This window comes from Ranitomeya imitator, chromosome 7 (genome assembly GCF_032444005.1).
Source record: "Ranitomeya imitator isolate aRanImi1 chromosome 7, aRanImi1.pri, whole genome shotgun sequence".
Classification (NCBI taxonomy): domain Eukaryota; kingdom Metazoa; phylum Chordata; class Amphibia; order Anura; family Dendrobatidae; genus Ranitomeya; species Ranitomeya imitator.
Window position 1 is genome coordinate 143356542 of NC_091288.1, and position 17326 is coordinate 143373867.

General features: G+C 41.6%; 1 protein-coding gene across 2 annotated transcripts in view; it reads left to right on the forward strand.

The window, feature by feature from the left end:
- The window catches only part of CALCRL (calcitonin receptor like receptor), a 163743-nt gene extending 146974 nt beyond the window's left edge, over positions 1-16769 (forward strand). For both annotated transcript variants that reach the window (XM_069733875.1, XM_069733876.1), the window contains 6 exons: positions 5787-5940; positions 9682-9742; positions 9832-9898; positions 11553-11771; positions 15805-15846; positions 16061-16769. In XM_069733875.1, coding sequence (XP_069589976.1) covers positions 5787-5940; positions 9682-9742; positions 9832-9898; positions 11553-11771; positions 15805-15846; positions 16061-16282 — 765 coding nt within the window. In that variant the 3' untranslated portion in view covers positions 16283-16769. The remainder of the gene's footprint in view (positions 1-5786; positions 5941-9681; positions 9743-9831; positions 9899-11552; positions 11772-15804; positions 15847-16060) is intronic.
- The last annotated feature ends 557 nt before the right edge of the window (positions 16770-17326 follow it).

Below are 17326 nucleotides of genomic sequence, written 5' to 3' on the forward strand. Positions count from 1 at the left end.
GCGCACACGCCCATTGTGGGCGTGCGCTAGCGATGCGTCCTACATAGGACCTAATGGTGGTGTTAAAGGACTACGTTACACCGCGTTATCCCGCGGTGTAGTCTGTCTAATGGACACCTATAACGTAATGTGAACCTAGCCTTACAAAAATGCAGACAAACCTGCATGAAAAAAACGCATGAAAAAACAATTAAAAAATGCAGCAAATCCGCACCTGCGTTTTCTGGCAAGAGATGGAAGAATCTGCACAGAAAATTCCACAGGCAAATCTGCAACGTGTGCACATACCCTAATAATGGTTTGACCTCCAATCTGACTTTGAGGAGATTCCTAAAGGTACCTTCACACTAAACGACGCTGCAGCGATACCGACAACGATCCGGATCGCTGCAGCGTCGCTGTTTGGTCGCTGGAGAGCTGTCACACAGACCGCTCTCCAGCGACCAACGATGCCGGTAACCAGGGTAAACATCGGGTTACTAAGCGCAGGGCCGCGCTTAGTAACCCGATGTTTACCCTGGATACCATCCTAAAAGTAAAAAAAACAAACGCTACATACTTACCTACCGCTGTCTGTCGCCGGCGCTGGGCTTCTCTGCTCTGGCTGTGAGCACAGCGGCCGGAAAGCAGAGCGGTGACGTCACCGCTCTGCTTTCCGGCCGCTGTGCTCACAGTGAGTGCAGGAAAGCACAGCGCCGGGGACAGGCAGCGGTAGGTAAGTATGAAGCGTTTGTTTTTTTTACTTTAACGATGGTAACCAGGGTAAACATCGGGTTACTAAGCGCGGCCCTGCGCTTAGTAACCCGATGTTTACCCTGGTTACCAGCGAAGACATCTCTGAATCGGTGTCACACACGCCGATTCAGCGATGTCAGCGGGAGAGCCAGCGACCAAAGAAAGGTCTGGCCCTCTAGCCCCGACCAGCGACATCACAGCAGGATTCTGATCGCTGCTGCGTGTCAAACTAAACGATATCGCTAGCGAGGACGCTGCAACGTCACGGATCGCTAGCGATATCGTTTAGTGTGAAGGTACCTTAAGGGTCGTAGTGGAAAGTGCTTGTTTGTGAATTATTTCTAAATTGTTTAGGGTCTGAAAATCTGATTTTATAGGTTGGGCCCCATCTTTTTTTAATCCGTGAACCATGCTTGATAAATACTTCTCTAATAACACACTTGAGGGCCTCCCATTTAATTGTGAGTCCTGTATCGTTGGACGAGTGATCTGCGATAAAATTAGTTATGGAAGTTTGTCAGTAGTACAAAATGTGTCAAGAAGCAGACTCGTTGAGCTGCCAGGACCACACTGTTTTAGTACGGGAAGGTACCCTGACAGAGCGAAATATTGGAGCATGATCTGAATAAAGGATATTTCCAATGTTAGTATGTGAGAGCCTAGGAAATGCATTATGGTGAAGAATATAATTCAGGTGGCTATACCAATCTTATGGATGGGAATATATAGTGTTGTCCCTGTCCGTTGGGTGATGAAGTTTCCAGGGGTCGTGTAGTTTAAGTAAAATCTATTATGACTACATTTGCTTAACATTTGCATAGGAGAGATGAGATCGTCCTTTGGAGTTATCTAACACTGGATCAAGGGTAGTACTGTTCCTCAAACCAATGGAAGGGCAAAATCCATCAACTTAACAATGAAGTTGGCCTGATCCTGATTGGGGGTTTTGCTTTAATAATTGATAATATTTGACCACTTATAGAAATGAAATAAAGTACCTGGCCTCAGTATCTACCGTAGAATCAATTATTTAGTGTGTCAGGGGTTTTTGGATAGCGATTGCCACCCCGCAAGCCATCTCTATTTTATATGGAAATAACCATTTAGCAATGCAAAGTTTTTGTGGAAACAACCTGTTAGTAAAAATCCTCTCTATTCTTGATCGGAGAAATTTTTAATTTTACTGTTTATTGCTCTTTGCCTTGGGTACCAGCCACTACTACATGAAATATTGCTTTTTAAGTGGCATTATATAAGCAAGACAGTAGAGTTGGAGATGGCAACACTCAAGATAATATTTTTATGGTCCAAAAAATATTAAGGAAATTTGTTTGATAAAGCTTTTATGGGTGACTACTACGCATACATTAATACATTCAAAGAACACAGAAAAATCTATGTAATAATCTTTTTATAATGCGGCCATTGAGGATTACAAGGTCCCCACTACACAACTACAGGCCACTGAATCTCTGCTTTGTCCTTAGAGTAAATACTCAGAGTGAAGAGCCTGTGTGGCTATACGCAGCTCTACAGATATATAGCCTACAGGCTGTACACTAACCCTAAACTGTGCACTGCCATATGGAAACTGTCTGCTGATTTTTAAAAACCCCTGTCTCTTCCAGCTAGTTTTAAGTTCTCAACATAATGTTACACATATTGAGTCAGACTTCAGTTTTATTTTGCCATTATTTTAATAGCATGGCGAAACATATCACTATTGTAATAGGCTGCACATGTGATCCTAGGCCTTGAAATCTCTGCGAATACTTTAACTTTGCGCTTTACTTAAAGGAAACCTACCAACTAGAAAAAATGTTATTTACCAGCCATAGTGGTAATTTACAGGTAAATACCGTACTGTTTTAAATTAACTTAAAGTGCAGCTAAAGGGAGAAAATTTAATTAGATTCACTCTACATCCACTTGTTTTCAGTCGTCTAGGCAACGTCGGGGCTGAGAGCCGTCATCACTTTTTACACAGTCACTCCCCCTGCTCCTCCAATGACATCCTGCTCCACACTCAAGCTGCCGGATGTTAGTAAGTTAGGCTTCTTTCACACTTCCGTCGGTACGGAGCCGTCAAAAAGCGTCGGCGCAACGTTCCGACAGACAGTGGTGATTTTCTGCACAACGTGGGCAGCGGACGCAGTGCTTCAACGCGTCCGCTGCCCATAGGAAACTCCCAGGGAGGAGGGGGTGGAGTTACGGCCGGGCATGCGCATTTTAAAATGCAGGACACGACGGTCCGCCAAATACCGATGCATCCAGTGCACGGCGAACGCGACGTTTGTCCATACGTCTCAATCCGTCGGCAATACAAGTCTATGGGAAAAAAAACGCATCCTGCGGGCACATTTGCAGGATGCGTTTTTTTCCCAAAACGACGCATTGTGACGGATCTAAAAAGACGGAAGTGTGAAAGTAGCCTAAGCAGCGGGAGTGATTACAGCGTGCACACTGTGTATACACCGTGTGCAGAGTGATGACTGCTCACAGCCGCAGGATGATTGCAAGGTAGCAGCTGCAGAAAAGATATAATTTTATTTTCTCCCTTCAGCCACACATCCAATTAGATTGCGGCTCATGTTTTTTTTTCTTTTTTGGTGACAGATTCCCTTTAAAAATCAGTGTATTACTGGGCTAACAGCATAGCTGGCAAGCGAGGCTGAAGAAGCAGGGCACTTACAAACCCCTCTGATTTAGCAATGAGTAAAGTTTTTGGCTCAAATTCATTAAAGTGAACCTGTCACCCCCAAAATCGAAGGTCAGCTAAGACCACCGGCATCATGGGCTTATCTACAGCACTCTTTAATGCTGTAGATAAGCCCCCGATGTATCCTGAAAGATGAGAAAAAGAGGGTAGGTTATACTCACCCAGGAGCGGTCCGATCCAGTGGGCGTCCCGGTCCGGGGCCTCCCATCTTCCTACGATGACGTTCTCTTCTTGTCTTCACGCTGCGGCTCCGGTGCAGGCGTACTTTGTCTGCCCTGTTGAGGGCAGAGCAAAGTACTGCAGTGCGCAGGCGCCGGGTCTCCCTGACCTTTTCTGGCACCTGCGCACTGCAGTACTTTGCTCTGCCCTCAACAGGGCAGACAAAGTACGCTTGCGCCTGAGCCGCAGCGTGACTACAAGAAGAGGACGTCATTGTTAGAAGATAGGAGACCCCAGACCGCGATGCCTATCGGACCGGACCACAGCGAGGCCGCCCCTGGGTGACTATAATCTAACCTCTTTTTCTCATCTTTCAGGATACATCGGGGGCTTATCTACAGCATTCCAGAATGATGTAGATAAGCCCCTGATGCCGGTGACCTTGGCTCATCTTTGATTTTGGGGGTGACAGGTTCCCTTTAAGACTGGCATTGTACATTAAGTCTTCATGAAGGGGAGTGGTGGAGTAAGAGGCACCAGATTAATTAGGAGGCACATATCTCCACGCATCTCACCAGACATCTTAATCCAGTCAAAGCTACACCATGTCTGGTCATTAATTGTATGGTTGGGACATTGCCCTGTCCCTCCCATGCTCTGCCCACTTTAGCAGGTCTCTGCCAGGACTGGAAACACCAAATAACTAAAGACTGACAGTCACATCCAAACATAAATAGGTCTGAACAGTTGCTTACCTAGAGTTGCCAACTCATATAAACAAACAAACAAAAAGCAGCACACTGTAACGCTAAAACATGAAATATGAAAATTGAATTGCGTTACTGCACTAGAGATATGAAAAATTGAGAATGCTAAGGGCATAAATTGGCCAATTCATGTGTACCCGGCAGCCACGATAAGGTGATTCTCGTCGCCAGGACTTAATGCCAATCCTCTCTTAGAATGAGGTCTATATCTCTATGGAGGGATAGTAGTCCTGCTGCAATTAAACATGCCTGAAGCTTAGGGGCAGAGTGCTCAGTCAGAAGTCTAATGCATGCAAATAACAAAATACTGACTATCACATCCAAACATAAATAGGTCTGAACAGGTGCTTACTTAGAGTTGCCAACTCATATGCAATCAAACAGGTAAGGCAGCACTCTGTAGCACTATAGCACGCAAATATAAAATATGAGAATTGAATTGCATTACTGCACTACAAATATGAAAAATTGAGAATGCTTAGCGCACAAATTGGCCAATTCATGTGTACCCGGCAGCCATGAAAGCGGAAACACCAAATGTTGGGTAATTTTTGCACAATTTTCAGTTACTGGTGTAAACACTTTGAGTCAGGGCCTTACACTGCCACCCATGGACTTACAAATGTAATTTAAATAGCAGTGTTGTCCTGTTTTGTACTCTCAGTGGCTTGCACTTCAAGTAGCTAAGAATTTATATTAAATGTAAAAGCATTTAGGATTAAAACCCAAAACATTTATGTAGCTCATTCCTATTTGTGCTGTTAAATTGCTTATAGGGAGCCTGACATCAGTTTTACCCCTATAGTGGTTCTTCTAGGTCAGTATTTCCCAAACTCCAGTCCTCACGGACCCCACAGGTCATGTTTTCAGGATTTGTTTAGTATTGTGCAAGTAGTGGAAGTATCATCAAGGCATCAGGAATTGTCTCTCCTGTGCAACACTATGGAAATCCTGAAAACATGACCCGTGGGGTCTGTGAGGACTGGAGTTTGGGAAATACTGTTCTAGGTCATGTGAAGACCTCTCTAATGTTCTAATGTTCTATTTATTTGCCCCCAGCAGGGCTGCATATCTTACTCACACAAGCTTTATATGGTTCCACACCAGATGGAAAACAACCACGTTATCAGGGTGGGAGCTTGTGAATTAGGCCGCTCTTGTTGACCTTGTAGACCTACGTTGTGTGAGGGTCTACTGTGCTACGGCGGATAGACGTGCACATAGAGCAGTGTCGTTACATGATCTAGAGTGTGGAGCGGCCACAGGAAGGGACGGATACAGGGTGATCACGGTAATGACAAGTGCCCTTTAGCCATTATAGCTGCCTCCAGAAAGCTGTCTTTACCGTACAGAATTATGAATACATTTCCTTGACATAAACTATTTGTTGCTGTTTTTCCCCACAGGTCAGCTGTAAAGTATCTCAGTTCATCCACTTTTACCTCATGGGATGCAATTATTTTTGGATGCTGTGTGAAGGAATATATTTACATACACTTATAGTAGTAGCTGTGTTTGCAGAAAAACAGCACCTGATATGGTATTACTTACTTGGATGGGGTACGTATATATTTCAATTATTTGTATTAGTTGTATTCTCCGTTGCTTTGTCCATGTCCAGGGTCGAATCATATTCATACACTGACTGCGCTATTTCTGCACTGGTAACCTCTAAAAACGTGTCTGCTTAACAGCTGTCATAATATCCTACCGGGGGCAGATGCTGCTATGTGCCATTGTCACTGGAATTCATGAAACGGTGCAAAGCTCCAATGACGTCATTGTCCATAGACATTAAAGGGAACCTGTCACCCCGTTTTTTGAGATTGAGCTATAAATACTGTTAAATAGGGCCTGCGCTGTGTGTTCCTATAGTGTATGTAGTGTACCCCGATTCCCCATGTATGCTGAGAAATAACTTACCAAAGTCGCCGTTTTCGCCTGTCAATCAGGCTGGTCAGGTCGGGAGGGCGTGGTGACATCGCTGGTTCTTCCTCAGCTTTACGTTGGTGGCGTAGTGGCGTAGTGGCGAGTTTGCATCTCGGCTTTGGGAAAATGGCCGCCGCGATCTCTAATGCGCACGCGCGGCATCCCGCGGCCATTTTCCTGAAGCCCCGTGCAGCAGAGCACTCGATCTGCGCACGCGCGGCCCCAGGAAGATGGCCGCCCCCACCGACGAAAGGGATGACAGCGCAGATCGCGCGCTGTGTCTTCACCACTGCGCCACCAACGTAAAGCTGAGGAAGAACCAGCGATGTCACCACGCCCTCCCGACCTGACCAGCCTGATTGACAGGCGAAAACGGCGACTTTGGTAAGTTATTTCTCAGCATACATGGGGAATCGGGGTACACTACATACACTATAGGAACACACAGCGCAGGCCCTATTTAACAGTATTTATAGCTCAATCTCAAAAAACGGGGTGACAGGTTCCCTTTAAGTGACTCATTGGTGTCTTCTCTGATTCATGTTGTTTTCTCCTGTATCCAACCCACGCCGATATGTCAATGTACTGTCCAGACTCCTTTCAAGGGTTTTTTGGCATTGCTTTAAACTTTAATTGAAGTATAGGATCAGAAATCTTGACAATGTGTAATATACAGTGTGTATATCAATTTTGAACTCAAAATTTATTATGAACAGCCAGGTGGCAACCGATCGAACTGTCAAAAAGAGCGTAATCCTAACATTGTATATACTGCTCGCTACTAGGATTCCTGAGGTTACCAGTATAAGACCGGGCCATTTACTTCTGTTCATGATCAGGCTCATTTTAGTTTTTTTATTTTTCATATATGCGGTTTAAAGACATGTAAAATTGAGGATATTCAAATAATTCCCTTTAGAATTAATGCTATTCTTCCTGGTAAAACAATGGGCATAATTTGCTCACCGTAAAAACATATTACTGTTTAGGAGAATAAAGAGAGGGTCAACCTTTACATATATGTTTGTATTATTAAGAGCACGTTTATCACAGTGGCCCATACTGTATGATAAATATGGCACACCTTTAGACTCTCTTGTTCAACTTTATGTCATGTTTTAATCAATTTACTATAGACTTTTTTATTAAAGGGAACCTGTCACCCCCCTCAGGCGTTTGTAACTAAAAGAGCCACCTTGTGCAGTACTAATGCTGCATTCTGACAAGGTGGCTCTTTTAGATCTGGTCCCTGGCACTGCTGCGATAATCGCTTTTGAAGTTTGTCCCTCATACCTGTGAAATCGTCCGGGGGGCAGGTCTTTCCCCCTAATCCAAACACCTCACATCTGTCACTCATAACCTCTGCGCACCGGGTGCCGCCTCCTCTTCCTTCAGTAGCATCCCCGGCATCTGCGCTGTTTTTTTTTTTCGGGCGTGCGCAGTTGCGCGCCCCTCGAACTTACAGCGCAGGCGCCAAGGATGCTAGTGAAAGAAGAGGAGGCGGCGCGCAGAGGCTATGAGTGGCGGATGTGAGGCGTCTGGATTAGGGGAAAAGACCTGCCCCCCAGATGATTTCACAGGTATGAGGGACAAATTTCAAAAGCGATTATCGCAGCAGTGCCAGTGACCAGAACTAAAAGAGCCACCTTGTCAGAATGCAGCATTAGTGCTGCACAAGGTGGCTCCTTTAGTTACAAACGCCAGGAGGGTCACAGGTTCCCTTTAACCAAAATGTTGTCCAGTTAAAGCCACATAGCTTTTCCACTAAACCATGCTACCTATTACTGTGCACCTCGCCTCCTTGTACATCTAGATTAAAGTATGCCTGTCATTTTAATGTATTATGTTAATATTGATCTGTTATGCAGATTAAATGTGCTCCTAATTTGTGGGGGTCTGGATAATGAGCACATGCACGGACCATAGACACAGCTGCTTGCAGAAGTGAACTTATTTTGAGCCATCAGAGGGGTCTCAGGGTCGCACGTTTAGGTCTGCATAACATATCAATAATGATTTTACATAATAGACAAAGAAGCACACCTCCTCCCATCAAAGTCTGTATCCTCTAAATATATTGGAGTCATCATATTATCAGCCAAATGTTCAAAATGCACATTATAGATCAATGCGGTTTGGAACTAGGTAAAGCAGTTCCCTCACAAAAAGTGTAAGGTAGAGAGGGGTGGAGTACTCCTAGAGCATGCAAACAAAAACAGGAGATGGAGTAGCCATAAACCACCAGATAAAATAAAAACAAAGTTTATTAGAAACACGTACCATAATTAAAAATTAAATGACAATAAATCAGTGGTCTTTTGTAAAAGGAGGAACAAAGAGAAGTGGGGCATCCATGTAAAGTATTGTCCATGGGAGCATATATCAATAGATGCTACTGACAAATATATAAGCTCTAAGGAGCAAGGTTGATGAATAATACTTCATCTGCTCAGACATGTGGGTTGTGCAAATTCGCAGTATCAAAGTCCGACAATAGAAAGACATAAAACACATCACAAACAGCAACCATCAGAGCACAAAGGTCAATAGAAGCTGCAAACTAACAATGTAATGTACAACTTACCCATGGTGTATACAGATGGGAATGCCCCACAGTGCCCCGACGTGCGTTTTGCTTTCTCAAAGGCAGGTGCTTTGGAATTACTCTCTAACCAGGATATATTTTATACGTCCCGACCGATGGAGCCAATTGGGCGGTGCATGGTCAGAACAAACCACGTTGTATTAGTAAAACCGCCATCATATTTTATAGCACTGTGTACTTACAATTGCTCATGTTGTCTTCCTACTCAGCTAATTCTTCTCTTTGCTGCTCTATGTAGAAACAATAAGTCTCTTGTCCCTGCATAATGAACTCTTAACCCAGCTGCTCCATCCCCCCTCCTTGGGACTCATGACTCATGCAGGGAAAATTGACCTCATGTTTCTACCTAGAGCTTAGAAGGATTCAGCTTGTTAGTTTTTAATCAGGCGATGTCATAGACCTAATGGAAAAGAGGAGAATTAGCTGGGTAAAAAGGCAAAATGAGCAATTGTAAGTACACAATGCTATATAATATGATGACTGCAAATTATTAAGAGGACAACATTTTCATGGGAGGCATTTAATGCATAATAAATTTGACTCCCTGGGTCTAAGACTCGGCTAATTTTAGTATATTATATTTTTTCATTAGATGTTATTGGTTTAACATGACAACACATTTTAAAAGGTAAAGAAAAAATTATATATCTGTAGCAAAAGTTGCAAATCTTTTTACATTAACATGAGCTGCTTATGTTTACTTATGTGTGCGAGTCTATATAATTACATATATACTGCATATAAAATGTATTTTAAATCTTTTCCAGGATTTCCACTTATCCCTGCCTTTATCCATGCTGTTGCAAGAAGTTTGTATTTTAATGACAAGTAAGACTTGTATTCTTCCAGCAGAATTTTATTTTTCTATTCTTGAATTATTGTCACCTTATAATATGTTATATTGATTTTTTTTACAGCTGCTGGATTAGTTCTGACACCCATTTACTTTATATTATTCACGGACCTATTTGTGCTGCATTGTTGGTAAGTACAAATCTTGAGCGCTATAGTTGTAAACCCTTGGTCATCTTCAGGCTTAGTTCCCGTGATTAGTTTTTGACGCTGCATATTTTGGCTGCTCAAAAAACGCAACGTCTTACAGATCCAGCAAAGTGGATGGGATTTATTGAAATTTCATGCTTTTTTTTATCTGTGTAAACTGACCTATGGTACGTCTTTGCATCCGAAACACATCAATTTCTCTTGCGGTAAATATTTGTGGATTTTCCCCATATCCCAAGCTAAATAATGGGAAGTATCTAAAACAAAGCAGTTTTGTTTAAAGCATGAAAGCAGCAGAAATACGGTATAAAAATAAATGTAAAAAAAAACACACTCAAAAACGTAACCCACTGTATTTTGTTGATTATAATACACACCCCAAATTTTGGGGAGTAAAATAGGAAACTTTTTAATAAAATGGTGTGTGTTCAATTTTGCGGTAGCTTAACTGGGGGCAGCGGTGGTGTAGCTGGGTCCCAGGTGGCAGGGTCGCTGCCGGCAGAGGCAGGACATGTTGCGGGCTCCAGGCTGGTAGGACGGGGTGTTCGGCAGTGGCAGGAGTTGGGCCATGGCTGTGGACCCCATGCTGGTACGACGGGGTGTTCAGTAGTGCAGGGGCTCTGTCGACATTTTGTGAAAGCCCGGAGCATAGCACCTTCCAAACTTTCTAATGCGGTGGACTCTGGGAAAATGTCCGCCTCCGGCGGCGCATGCACAATTGAAGTCTCAGGTGCTGACATCTCAATTTGTCCATGCGCTTCCTCCGGCGGGCATTTTTCCGGAGTCCACCACAGAGAAGAGTAGGGAAAGTGCTATCCTCTGGGCTTTCACAAAATGTTGTCAGAGCCCTCACACCACAAAACACCTCGTCGTTCCAGCCTGGGGCCTGCACCCATCGCCCAACTCCTGTCACCGCCTTAAGCTTCCGGCAGCAGTGACCCTGGGAATCCGCTTCACCACAGCCAGTAAGCTGCACCACAGCTACAATTCGGATTATAAGACGCACCCCCATTTTCCCTCAAAACATTTTTTTCTGAAAAAGTGTGTTTTATAATCCAAAAAAAAACAGTAATTTAGCTAATAAGTGCAGAAAATCTGCAACATCAAATACTTATTGTGGGAACACAGACTAATACGACAATTATTGTGATGACAATACTGGTAGGATATAGGAGCAGCATAGTCTCATCATTTTGACAATATAAGCCAATATTAGCGGTCTCTGGTCATTCTGCAGAATTACAAGAACAAATGTTGTTGAACTGCAGCTCTGTTGCCTTGATATGTGAAATCTTTCTTCGTAATCGTAGACTGACTCAGGTACTAATGAAATAGTTTTTTTCTGAATAGCGTGCCTTTCTATTTGGTAAAGTCTGCTTCTTTTTATGCTCTCACAAAGGTGACATTACATTTTCAGTGATTTCTACTTGAATTTAGAGGGGCTTTTAGGGGATTTTTAAAAAACGTTTTAAATGTGTTTTATGTATTTTCTGAGATTATAATATACCATTTTTGTGCTTTAGTACACTTGTGCTGTGAATGCCGCTTTATCCAATATTTTGGCTGTCGGGTTACAACTTTCCCATCAGTGAAATCATGTATAATTTAGTTATGGATTGCTCTCTTCTCCATCAAGGTGAACCTCTTTTTCTTGCTGAACATTGTACGTGTTCTGATAACAAAACTGAAAGTTACACATCAAGCTGAATCCAATCTCTACATGAAGGCTGTACGGGCAACGCTGATCCTTGTGCCCCTTCTGGGAATTCAGTTTGTATTGCTGCCATGGAGACCAAGTGGACGGATAGCAGAAGAAGTGTTTGACTACATCATGCATATTCTGATGAATTATCAGGTAATGTTACAAAATGGATGCTAGAAAATACATGGTTTGTCCAAGAATAGAATTATTGACTTATTTGTATTCTCATTTCAGTGATTCTTGTTGATAATTTAGGACACTGTTTACATCATGTTTTTGTTTTGTCCTCTATTAACCCCTTAACAACTGCCGATACACATTAAAACGACAACCGCTAAGGGCCCTTATTCCCTCATCAGTGTTTTAAAACGGTGATCGGGAATTTAGGGTATAGGGCCCCCCCCCCCCAGAAAATCTCTGGCGTTTTAGCTCACTGTGGTTCTTGGAGTCCCAAATCTTTAGAAATGGCTTTGTAACCTTTTCCAGACCGATAGATCTCAATTACTTTTTCTCATTTGTGCCATAATTTCTTTGGATTGTGGCATGATGTCTAGCTTTTGAGGATCTTTTGGTTTACTTCACTTTTTCAGGCAGGTCCTAGTTAAGTGATTCCTTGATTGAGAATAGGTGTGGCAGTAATCAGGCCTGGGTGTGGCTAGGGAATTTGAACTCCTCTTCCCAAAGTTGTGATAAACCACAGTTATTTTATGTTTTAAGCGTGTGGGAGGCAATCACTTTTTCACACAACTGTAACTCTCTGATTTAAAGGGCATAAAAATTAAAAGTTTGAAAATTGCTAAATTTCTTATCATGTTATATTGAACAAATTGTACCATTGTCATGAAGTACAATATGTCATGAAAAACGGTCTCAGAATCGGTGGGAGCCATTAAAGTGTTCCAGCGTTATAACCTCATAAAGTGACAGTGGTCAGAATTGTAAAAATTTGCCTGGTCTGAAAGGTGAAAACAGGCTTGGGGGTGAATTGGCTAAACGGTGGCTGTGAGAGATACCTAATAGTGGAATATGTTACCCATAGACTACAATGTAGACAATAAATTAAAGTATATGTTATGAGATTTTTTATTGTGGCAATTGTTACCCAAAGACTCCAATGTTAAAAAAAAAACCCTATATGTTTAACCTCTCCTATTTACTGGTCACTAAGAAGGAAATGTTGCTCTTCTATATCTTTCTATATTGTTCTAACATACAATACACCAGCCAGATGGAGGCCAAAGGGCCACTCCTTTGGCTTCCATCTGACAGTAGAGCCCTATAGACAGGTTTTGTCTGCATATTAGACACGTACAATCTAAACATGAAGTAAAAACATGATGTGAACAGGTCTTAAGATGTGCAGCATTCAAGAACCTCTTGCTAGCTGCATTGTTATTACCAAATGTTGCCCCTTTTATGCCATGCCAAAGGAGGAGAACCTGCTCAGCAGGCGAAGAAATTCCATGCGGCTCTGGTCCAGTTCCCTTAATAGTAGGTAGACAGGAACAAGCACAAGGAAATTCTTTTACAAAAAATACAGATTTCTTTATTTCTGAGTACAGGGGAGGTTCCACAATCCATATTCTTGGCATATCCTACAGGAATGCCATCACTTACTATGGCGGAAGGAAATCCACAGACAATGGGTGCTTCACACCTAACTGACATGTCATGTAATAGTACATCAGATGTTGGGTGCCGGGGTAGGAGCTGAGCTTGCATCCTTCCTAGGCGATGCTGGCTGTGATTTATAATTAGCATGTTGCTGTATCAGCAGTGACCGGAGCGTGCCAATTGCTGTTTAACCATTTAAAACCGCTGTCAATCACTGATAGCAGTATTTAAATAGCAGATTGATGGTGCGCACACTCATTGGCTTAATTGGTCTCCCGCGATGTAGGCCGGTGAGTTGTCATAGCTGCCGGTGGCTACCATGACAACCATCTCCGCTTGGGCTTCATAGGAAAACATAATTTTGTCCATATGCCGCAGCACTGTGGCACAGCATTATATAGAGCAAACGATCAGACAATTAATTGCAGGTTCAGATTTCCTACGGTAAATAAAAAAAATGTAAAAAAGTTTTAGAAATCAGAAGAAAAAAATAAAGTATACAAAAAGCCTAACTCCTCCCACCCTTTTTTCATAATAATAGATTAATAATAATATTGAAATGAAAAAAAAAGTGTCTTAGTAAAAGTCCAATTTATCAAAATATAAAGTAATTTAACCCTAACGGTAAAAGCTGTAGTTGGTAAACAAATTGAAATACCAGAATTGCATTTTTAATGTAGCTAAACCTTAAAAAAACGGAATAAAAACTGATCAAAACAACTAAACAAACCTCAAAATTGTATAAATAAAATCATCAACTCAACATGCAAAAACAAGTTCTCCCACAACTCCATCAACGTAAAAGTAAAACAAAATTCCCAATTTTTATCACCCCTAAATAGAAACAAAAAACCTACATGTCTGCTATCACTGTAATTATACTGATTTGGAGAGTCATATTGCCAGGTCATTTTTGCCACATAAAGAATGCCATGAAGAAAAAAAAACCAAATTATGGCAGCATCTTTTTATGTTCCCGTTTTAGTCCTCATATGGCTATCTTGGTGGAAAAATATGGCTTTTGGAAGAAAGAAAGGAAAAAACGTAAGCACAGAAAAAGAGACATGTTCAGTTGTGAAGGCGTTAAACTGCTCACAATAAACAGTTTACAAAATGTAATAATTTTGCAATCTTTTCAACTTGTAATTTTTATTTTTTTTTACAAAATGTAATCTAATAAAATAAAAAAATTGTCAGATTTAAGCGTCAGTCTGATCCTACTAATAAACATACTGGTAGCAGTTTTCTACTACATAGGCAGAAGCTCCCCACGAGGAACCCATGCGCCTTACTGACGCTCATGTACAAGCAGACATGCACATTATAAAATGTATACAATATCTGACTGGTTATTAGTCACAACCGGCCATAAAACAATTCTGTGGTGTTTAAGAGGTTGCCCAGGAATTATGATAGCGAACGTTTCATTGAAGCTCATCCTCGGAGTGAAGTGTAAATGTAGATGGTGTCTTCTTAATTTGTTCTTTAAAAAAGGCAAAGATTTTCTAAAAGACCCAAGTTAGAATTCTTAATCTTGCCAAACGTATCCATAAGATGGATCATCACTATCAAATTGGTGAGGGTCACACATCTGACCAATCTACTGATTAGCTGTAAAAGCCTCCAGAATCGGCTGGATTTAAAGGGAACCTGTCACATCATTTCAAGCACCTAAACTCTCCCCAGTGCGTTGTTAATGATGCAATGTGCATCACTAACATGATTTTTTCTTTAAAAACGGCGCAATTTTTTTCTTTAAAAACTGCGTTGTAATGATGTCCAAAAAGCACTATGTATACTTATATAGTACCTGCTCGATTAGTAATAGGGGTGTGCTTCATTTTCTGTTCAGTCACAGGTATTCCCTGGTTGCGCCGACATCGCTGGAATCCCACACATGCGCGGTGTGGCGCTTGGAGCCGCGCTTGTGCAGTGTCAAGTGGGCAGCTGCGCTTGCACAGTATGTAGTGTGGAGCCAGTTGTGCTTGCGCAGTGTTGAGCAGGGAGCTGCACTTGCACAGTGTTGACCGGGGAGCTGCGCATGCGCTATGATGTGTGGCTCCCCGCTCAACACTGCGTAAGCCCAGCATGCGGTACACACTGAGCAAGCATGGCTGTCCGCTCTACACTGCACAACACTGCTCCAAGTGTCAAACTGCGCAAGCATGGGATTACAGTGACATTGGCGCAACCAGGGAAATCAATCCAACGGAGTGGGCGGCGACGCCCGTAAATGAACAGAAAATATAGCACACCCCTATGCCTAAACGATCAGGTACTATATAAGTATATAAAGTGATTTTTGGACATCATTACAGCACCGTTTTTAATTAAAAACTCTGTTGGTGATACACAATGCATCACTAACAACGCACTAGGGATAGTTTAGATGCTTGAAATGATGTTACAGGTTCCCTTTAAAGGGTGTATACAAAGCCAAAACCCCACTTGTTAGCTCTGCATTTTATTTGACACCCTTCCCCAAAATTTCACACTTACATCTACCATATCTCTGCTACATAGTTTCATACTTTCTGGATAAATCTTTAATTTCAGGTTTTTTTTTCAACAGGGATTACTAGTTGCAACAATTTTCTGCTTCTTTAATGGAGAGGTAAGTGTGCTTTAGTAGTAGTGCTTCTCTGGTCTGCAATGTGTGAATCGCTCATCAGTTTGATAGCAGAAGTAATGTGACACGGAACTGAAAAAATATAGATTATTAATAGTCTCATATATGGAAATGCCAAAACTCTGTTACATCTTTTATAAATGCTGATGTTTAACACTAATTTGTCATAATCTGTCAGTAATAATGTCATTATTTCTAGGTACAAGCTGTTCTGAAAAGGAACTGGAATCAGTACAGAATTCAGTTTGGGAATAGCTTTGCACACTCCGATGGTCTCCGATCGGCTTCATACACCATATCGTCAATTAGTGAAGCCCAGGGTACCACATATACCCATGACTATAGCAACGAGAATTCAAATGGAAAAAACTATCATGACATGGAAACTATTTCTTATAAACCAGAAAAGCCTTATATGTGAAGTGTGCGTGTGTCTGCTGAAGTATTACTGTTTATGACTGCTGCATTTATTACTGTTTATGGCTGCTGTCTAAATGCAATATCTAAACATATTAAGAGTGTTTCAATATATATTTATATCTACTTTTTATGCAAAGTATATTTGCTGTTAACTGCATAAACGTTTGTTTGCACTTGTGTTACACTTATATAAGAGGTTTGTGAATGATGACTTCTTATGTTGATTTTTCTTTAGACATAAGATATTGTTTTTGTTATGTGCCAATGCAGAGGTATATTTCCCTTTTTTGTTACACTGACATATACGCAATTATTATGTATTTTGATGCATAAATATTTCAGCTAAAGTCTGTAGTTCACATTTTGATTTTTTTGTTGACTGCAATTTCTTTTAACTATGAAAGCTCTTATAAAAGGGAAAAACATTTGTTGAAACGAAAAACCACTACATTAAAGCCATATAATAAAATAGTTCACTAGCTCTTTAATGGTGATTTTTTTCTTAGACAAATCGATCATTCAGACTTCAGTTCTTCTCATACAAGTTTTATTTATATTTTCACTTACCTTTCATAGTCTATGGAGCTGTTCACTTGTTTGCATATTTTTGGAGACCAAATAGTGCACACAGAATCATAGTGGACAAGTCCGATTTTGATCTGAGTCTAGAATTAAATTCACCAATGCAATTCTATAGGTCCATGATTAAATCAGAAAGCATTCGGATGCCATCTGTGTACTATTTGTTTTTCACGGATTGTTTGAGGAGAAGCTTGAGAAACCTTAAGGTTAGTGTTATTTTTGAATCTAAGAAAAACTAATGATAGCCTTCCTCAGGGGATACTACCTTCTCCTCTTCTCCCATTACACAGAAGGGAAACACATCAGTCTGTGAGGTTGGTGAGACTTTTTAGGGCCAACCAGTATCTTACCTGAGCAATCAAGGTCTCCGCTCCTCCCCCACAAGTCCCAAAATAGTACAAAGTCCTGGCCTATGATAATTGAGTGCAATAGCTCCTGGATCATGCCGCCCTCATGGGACTCA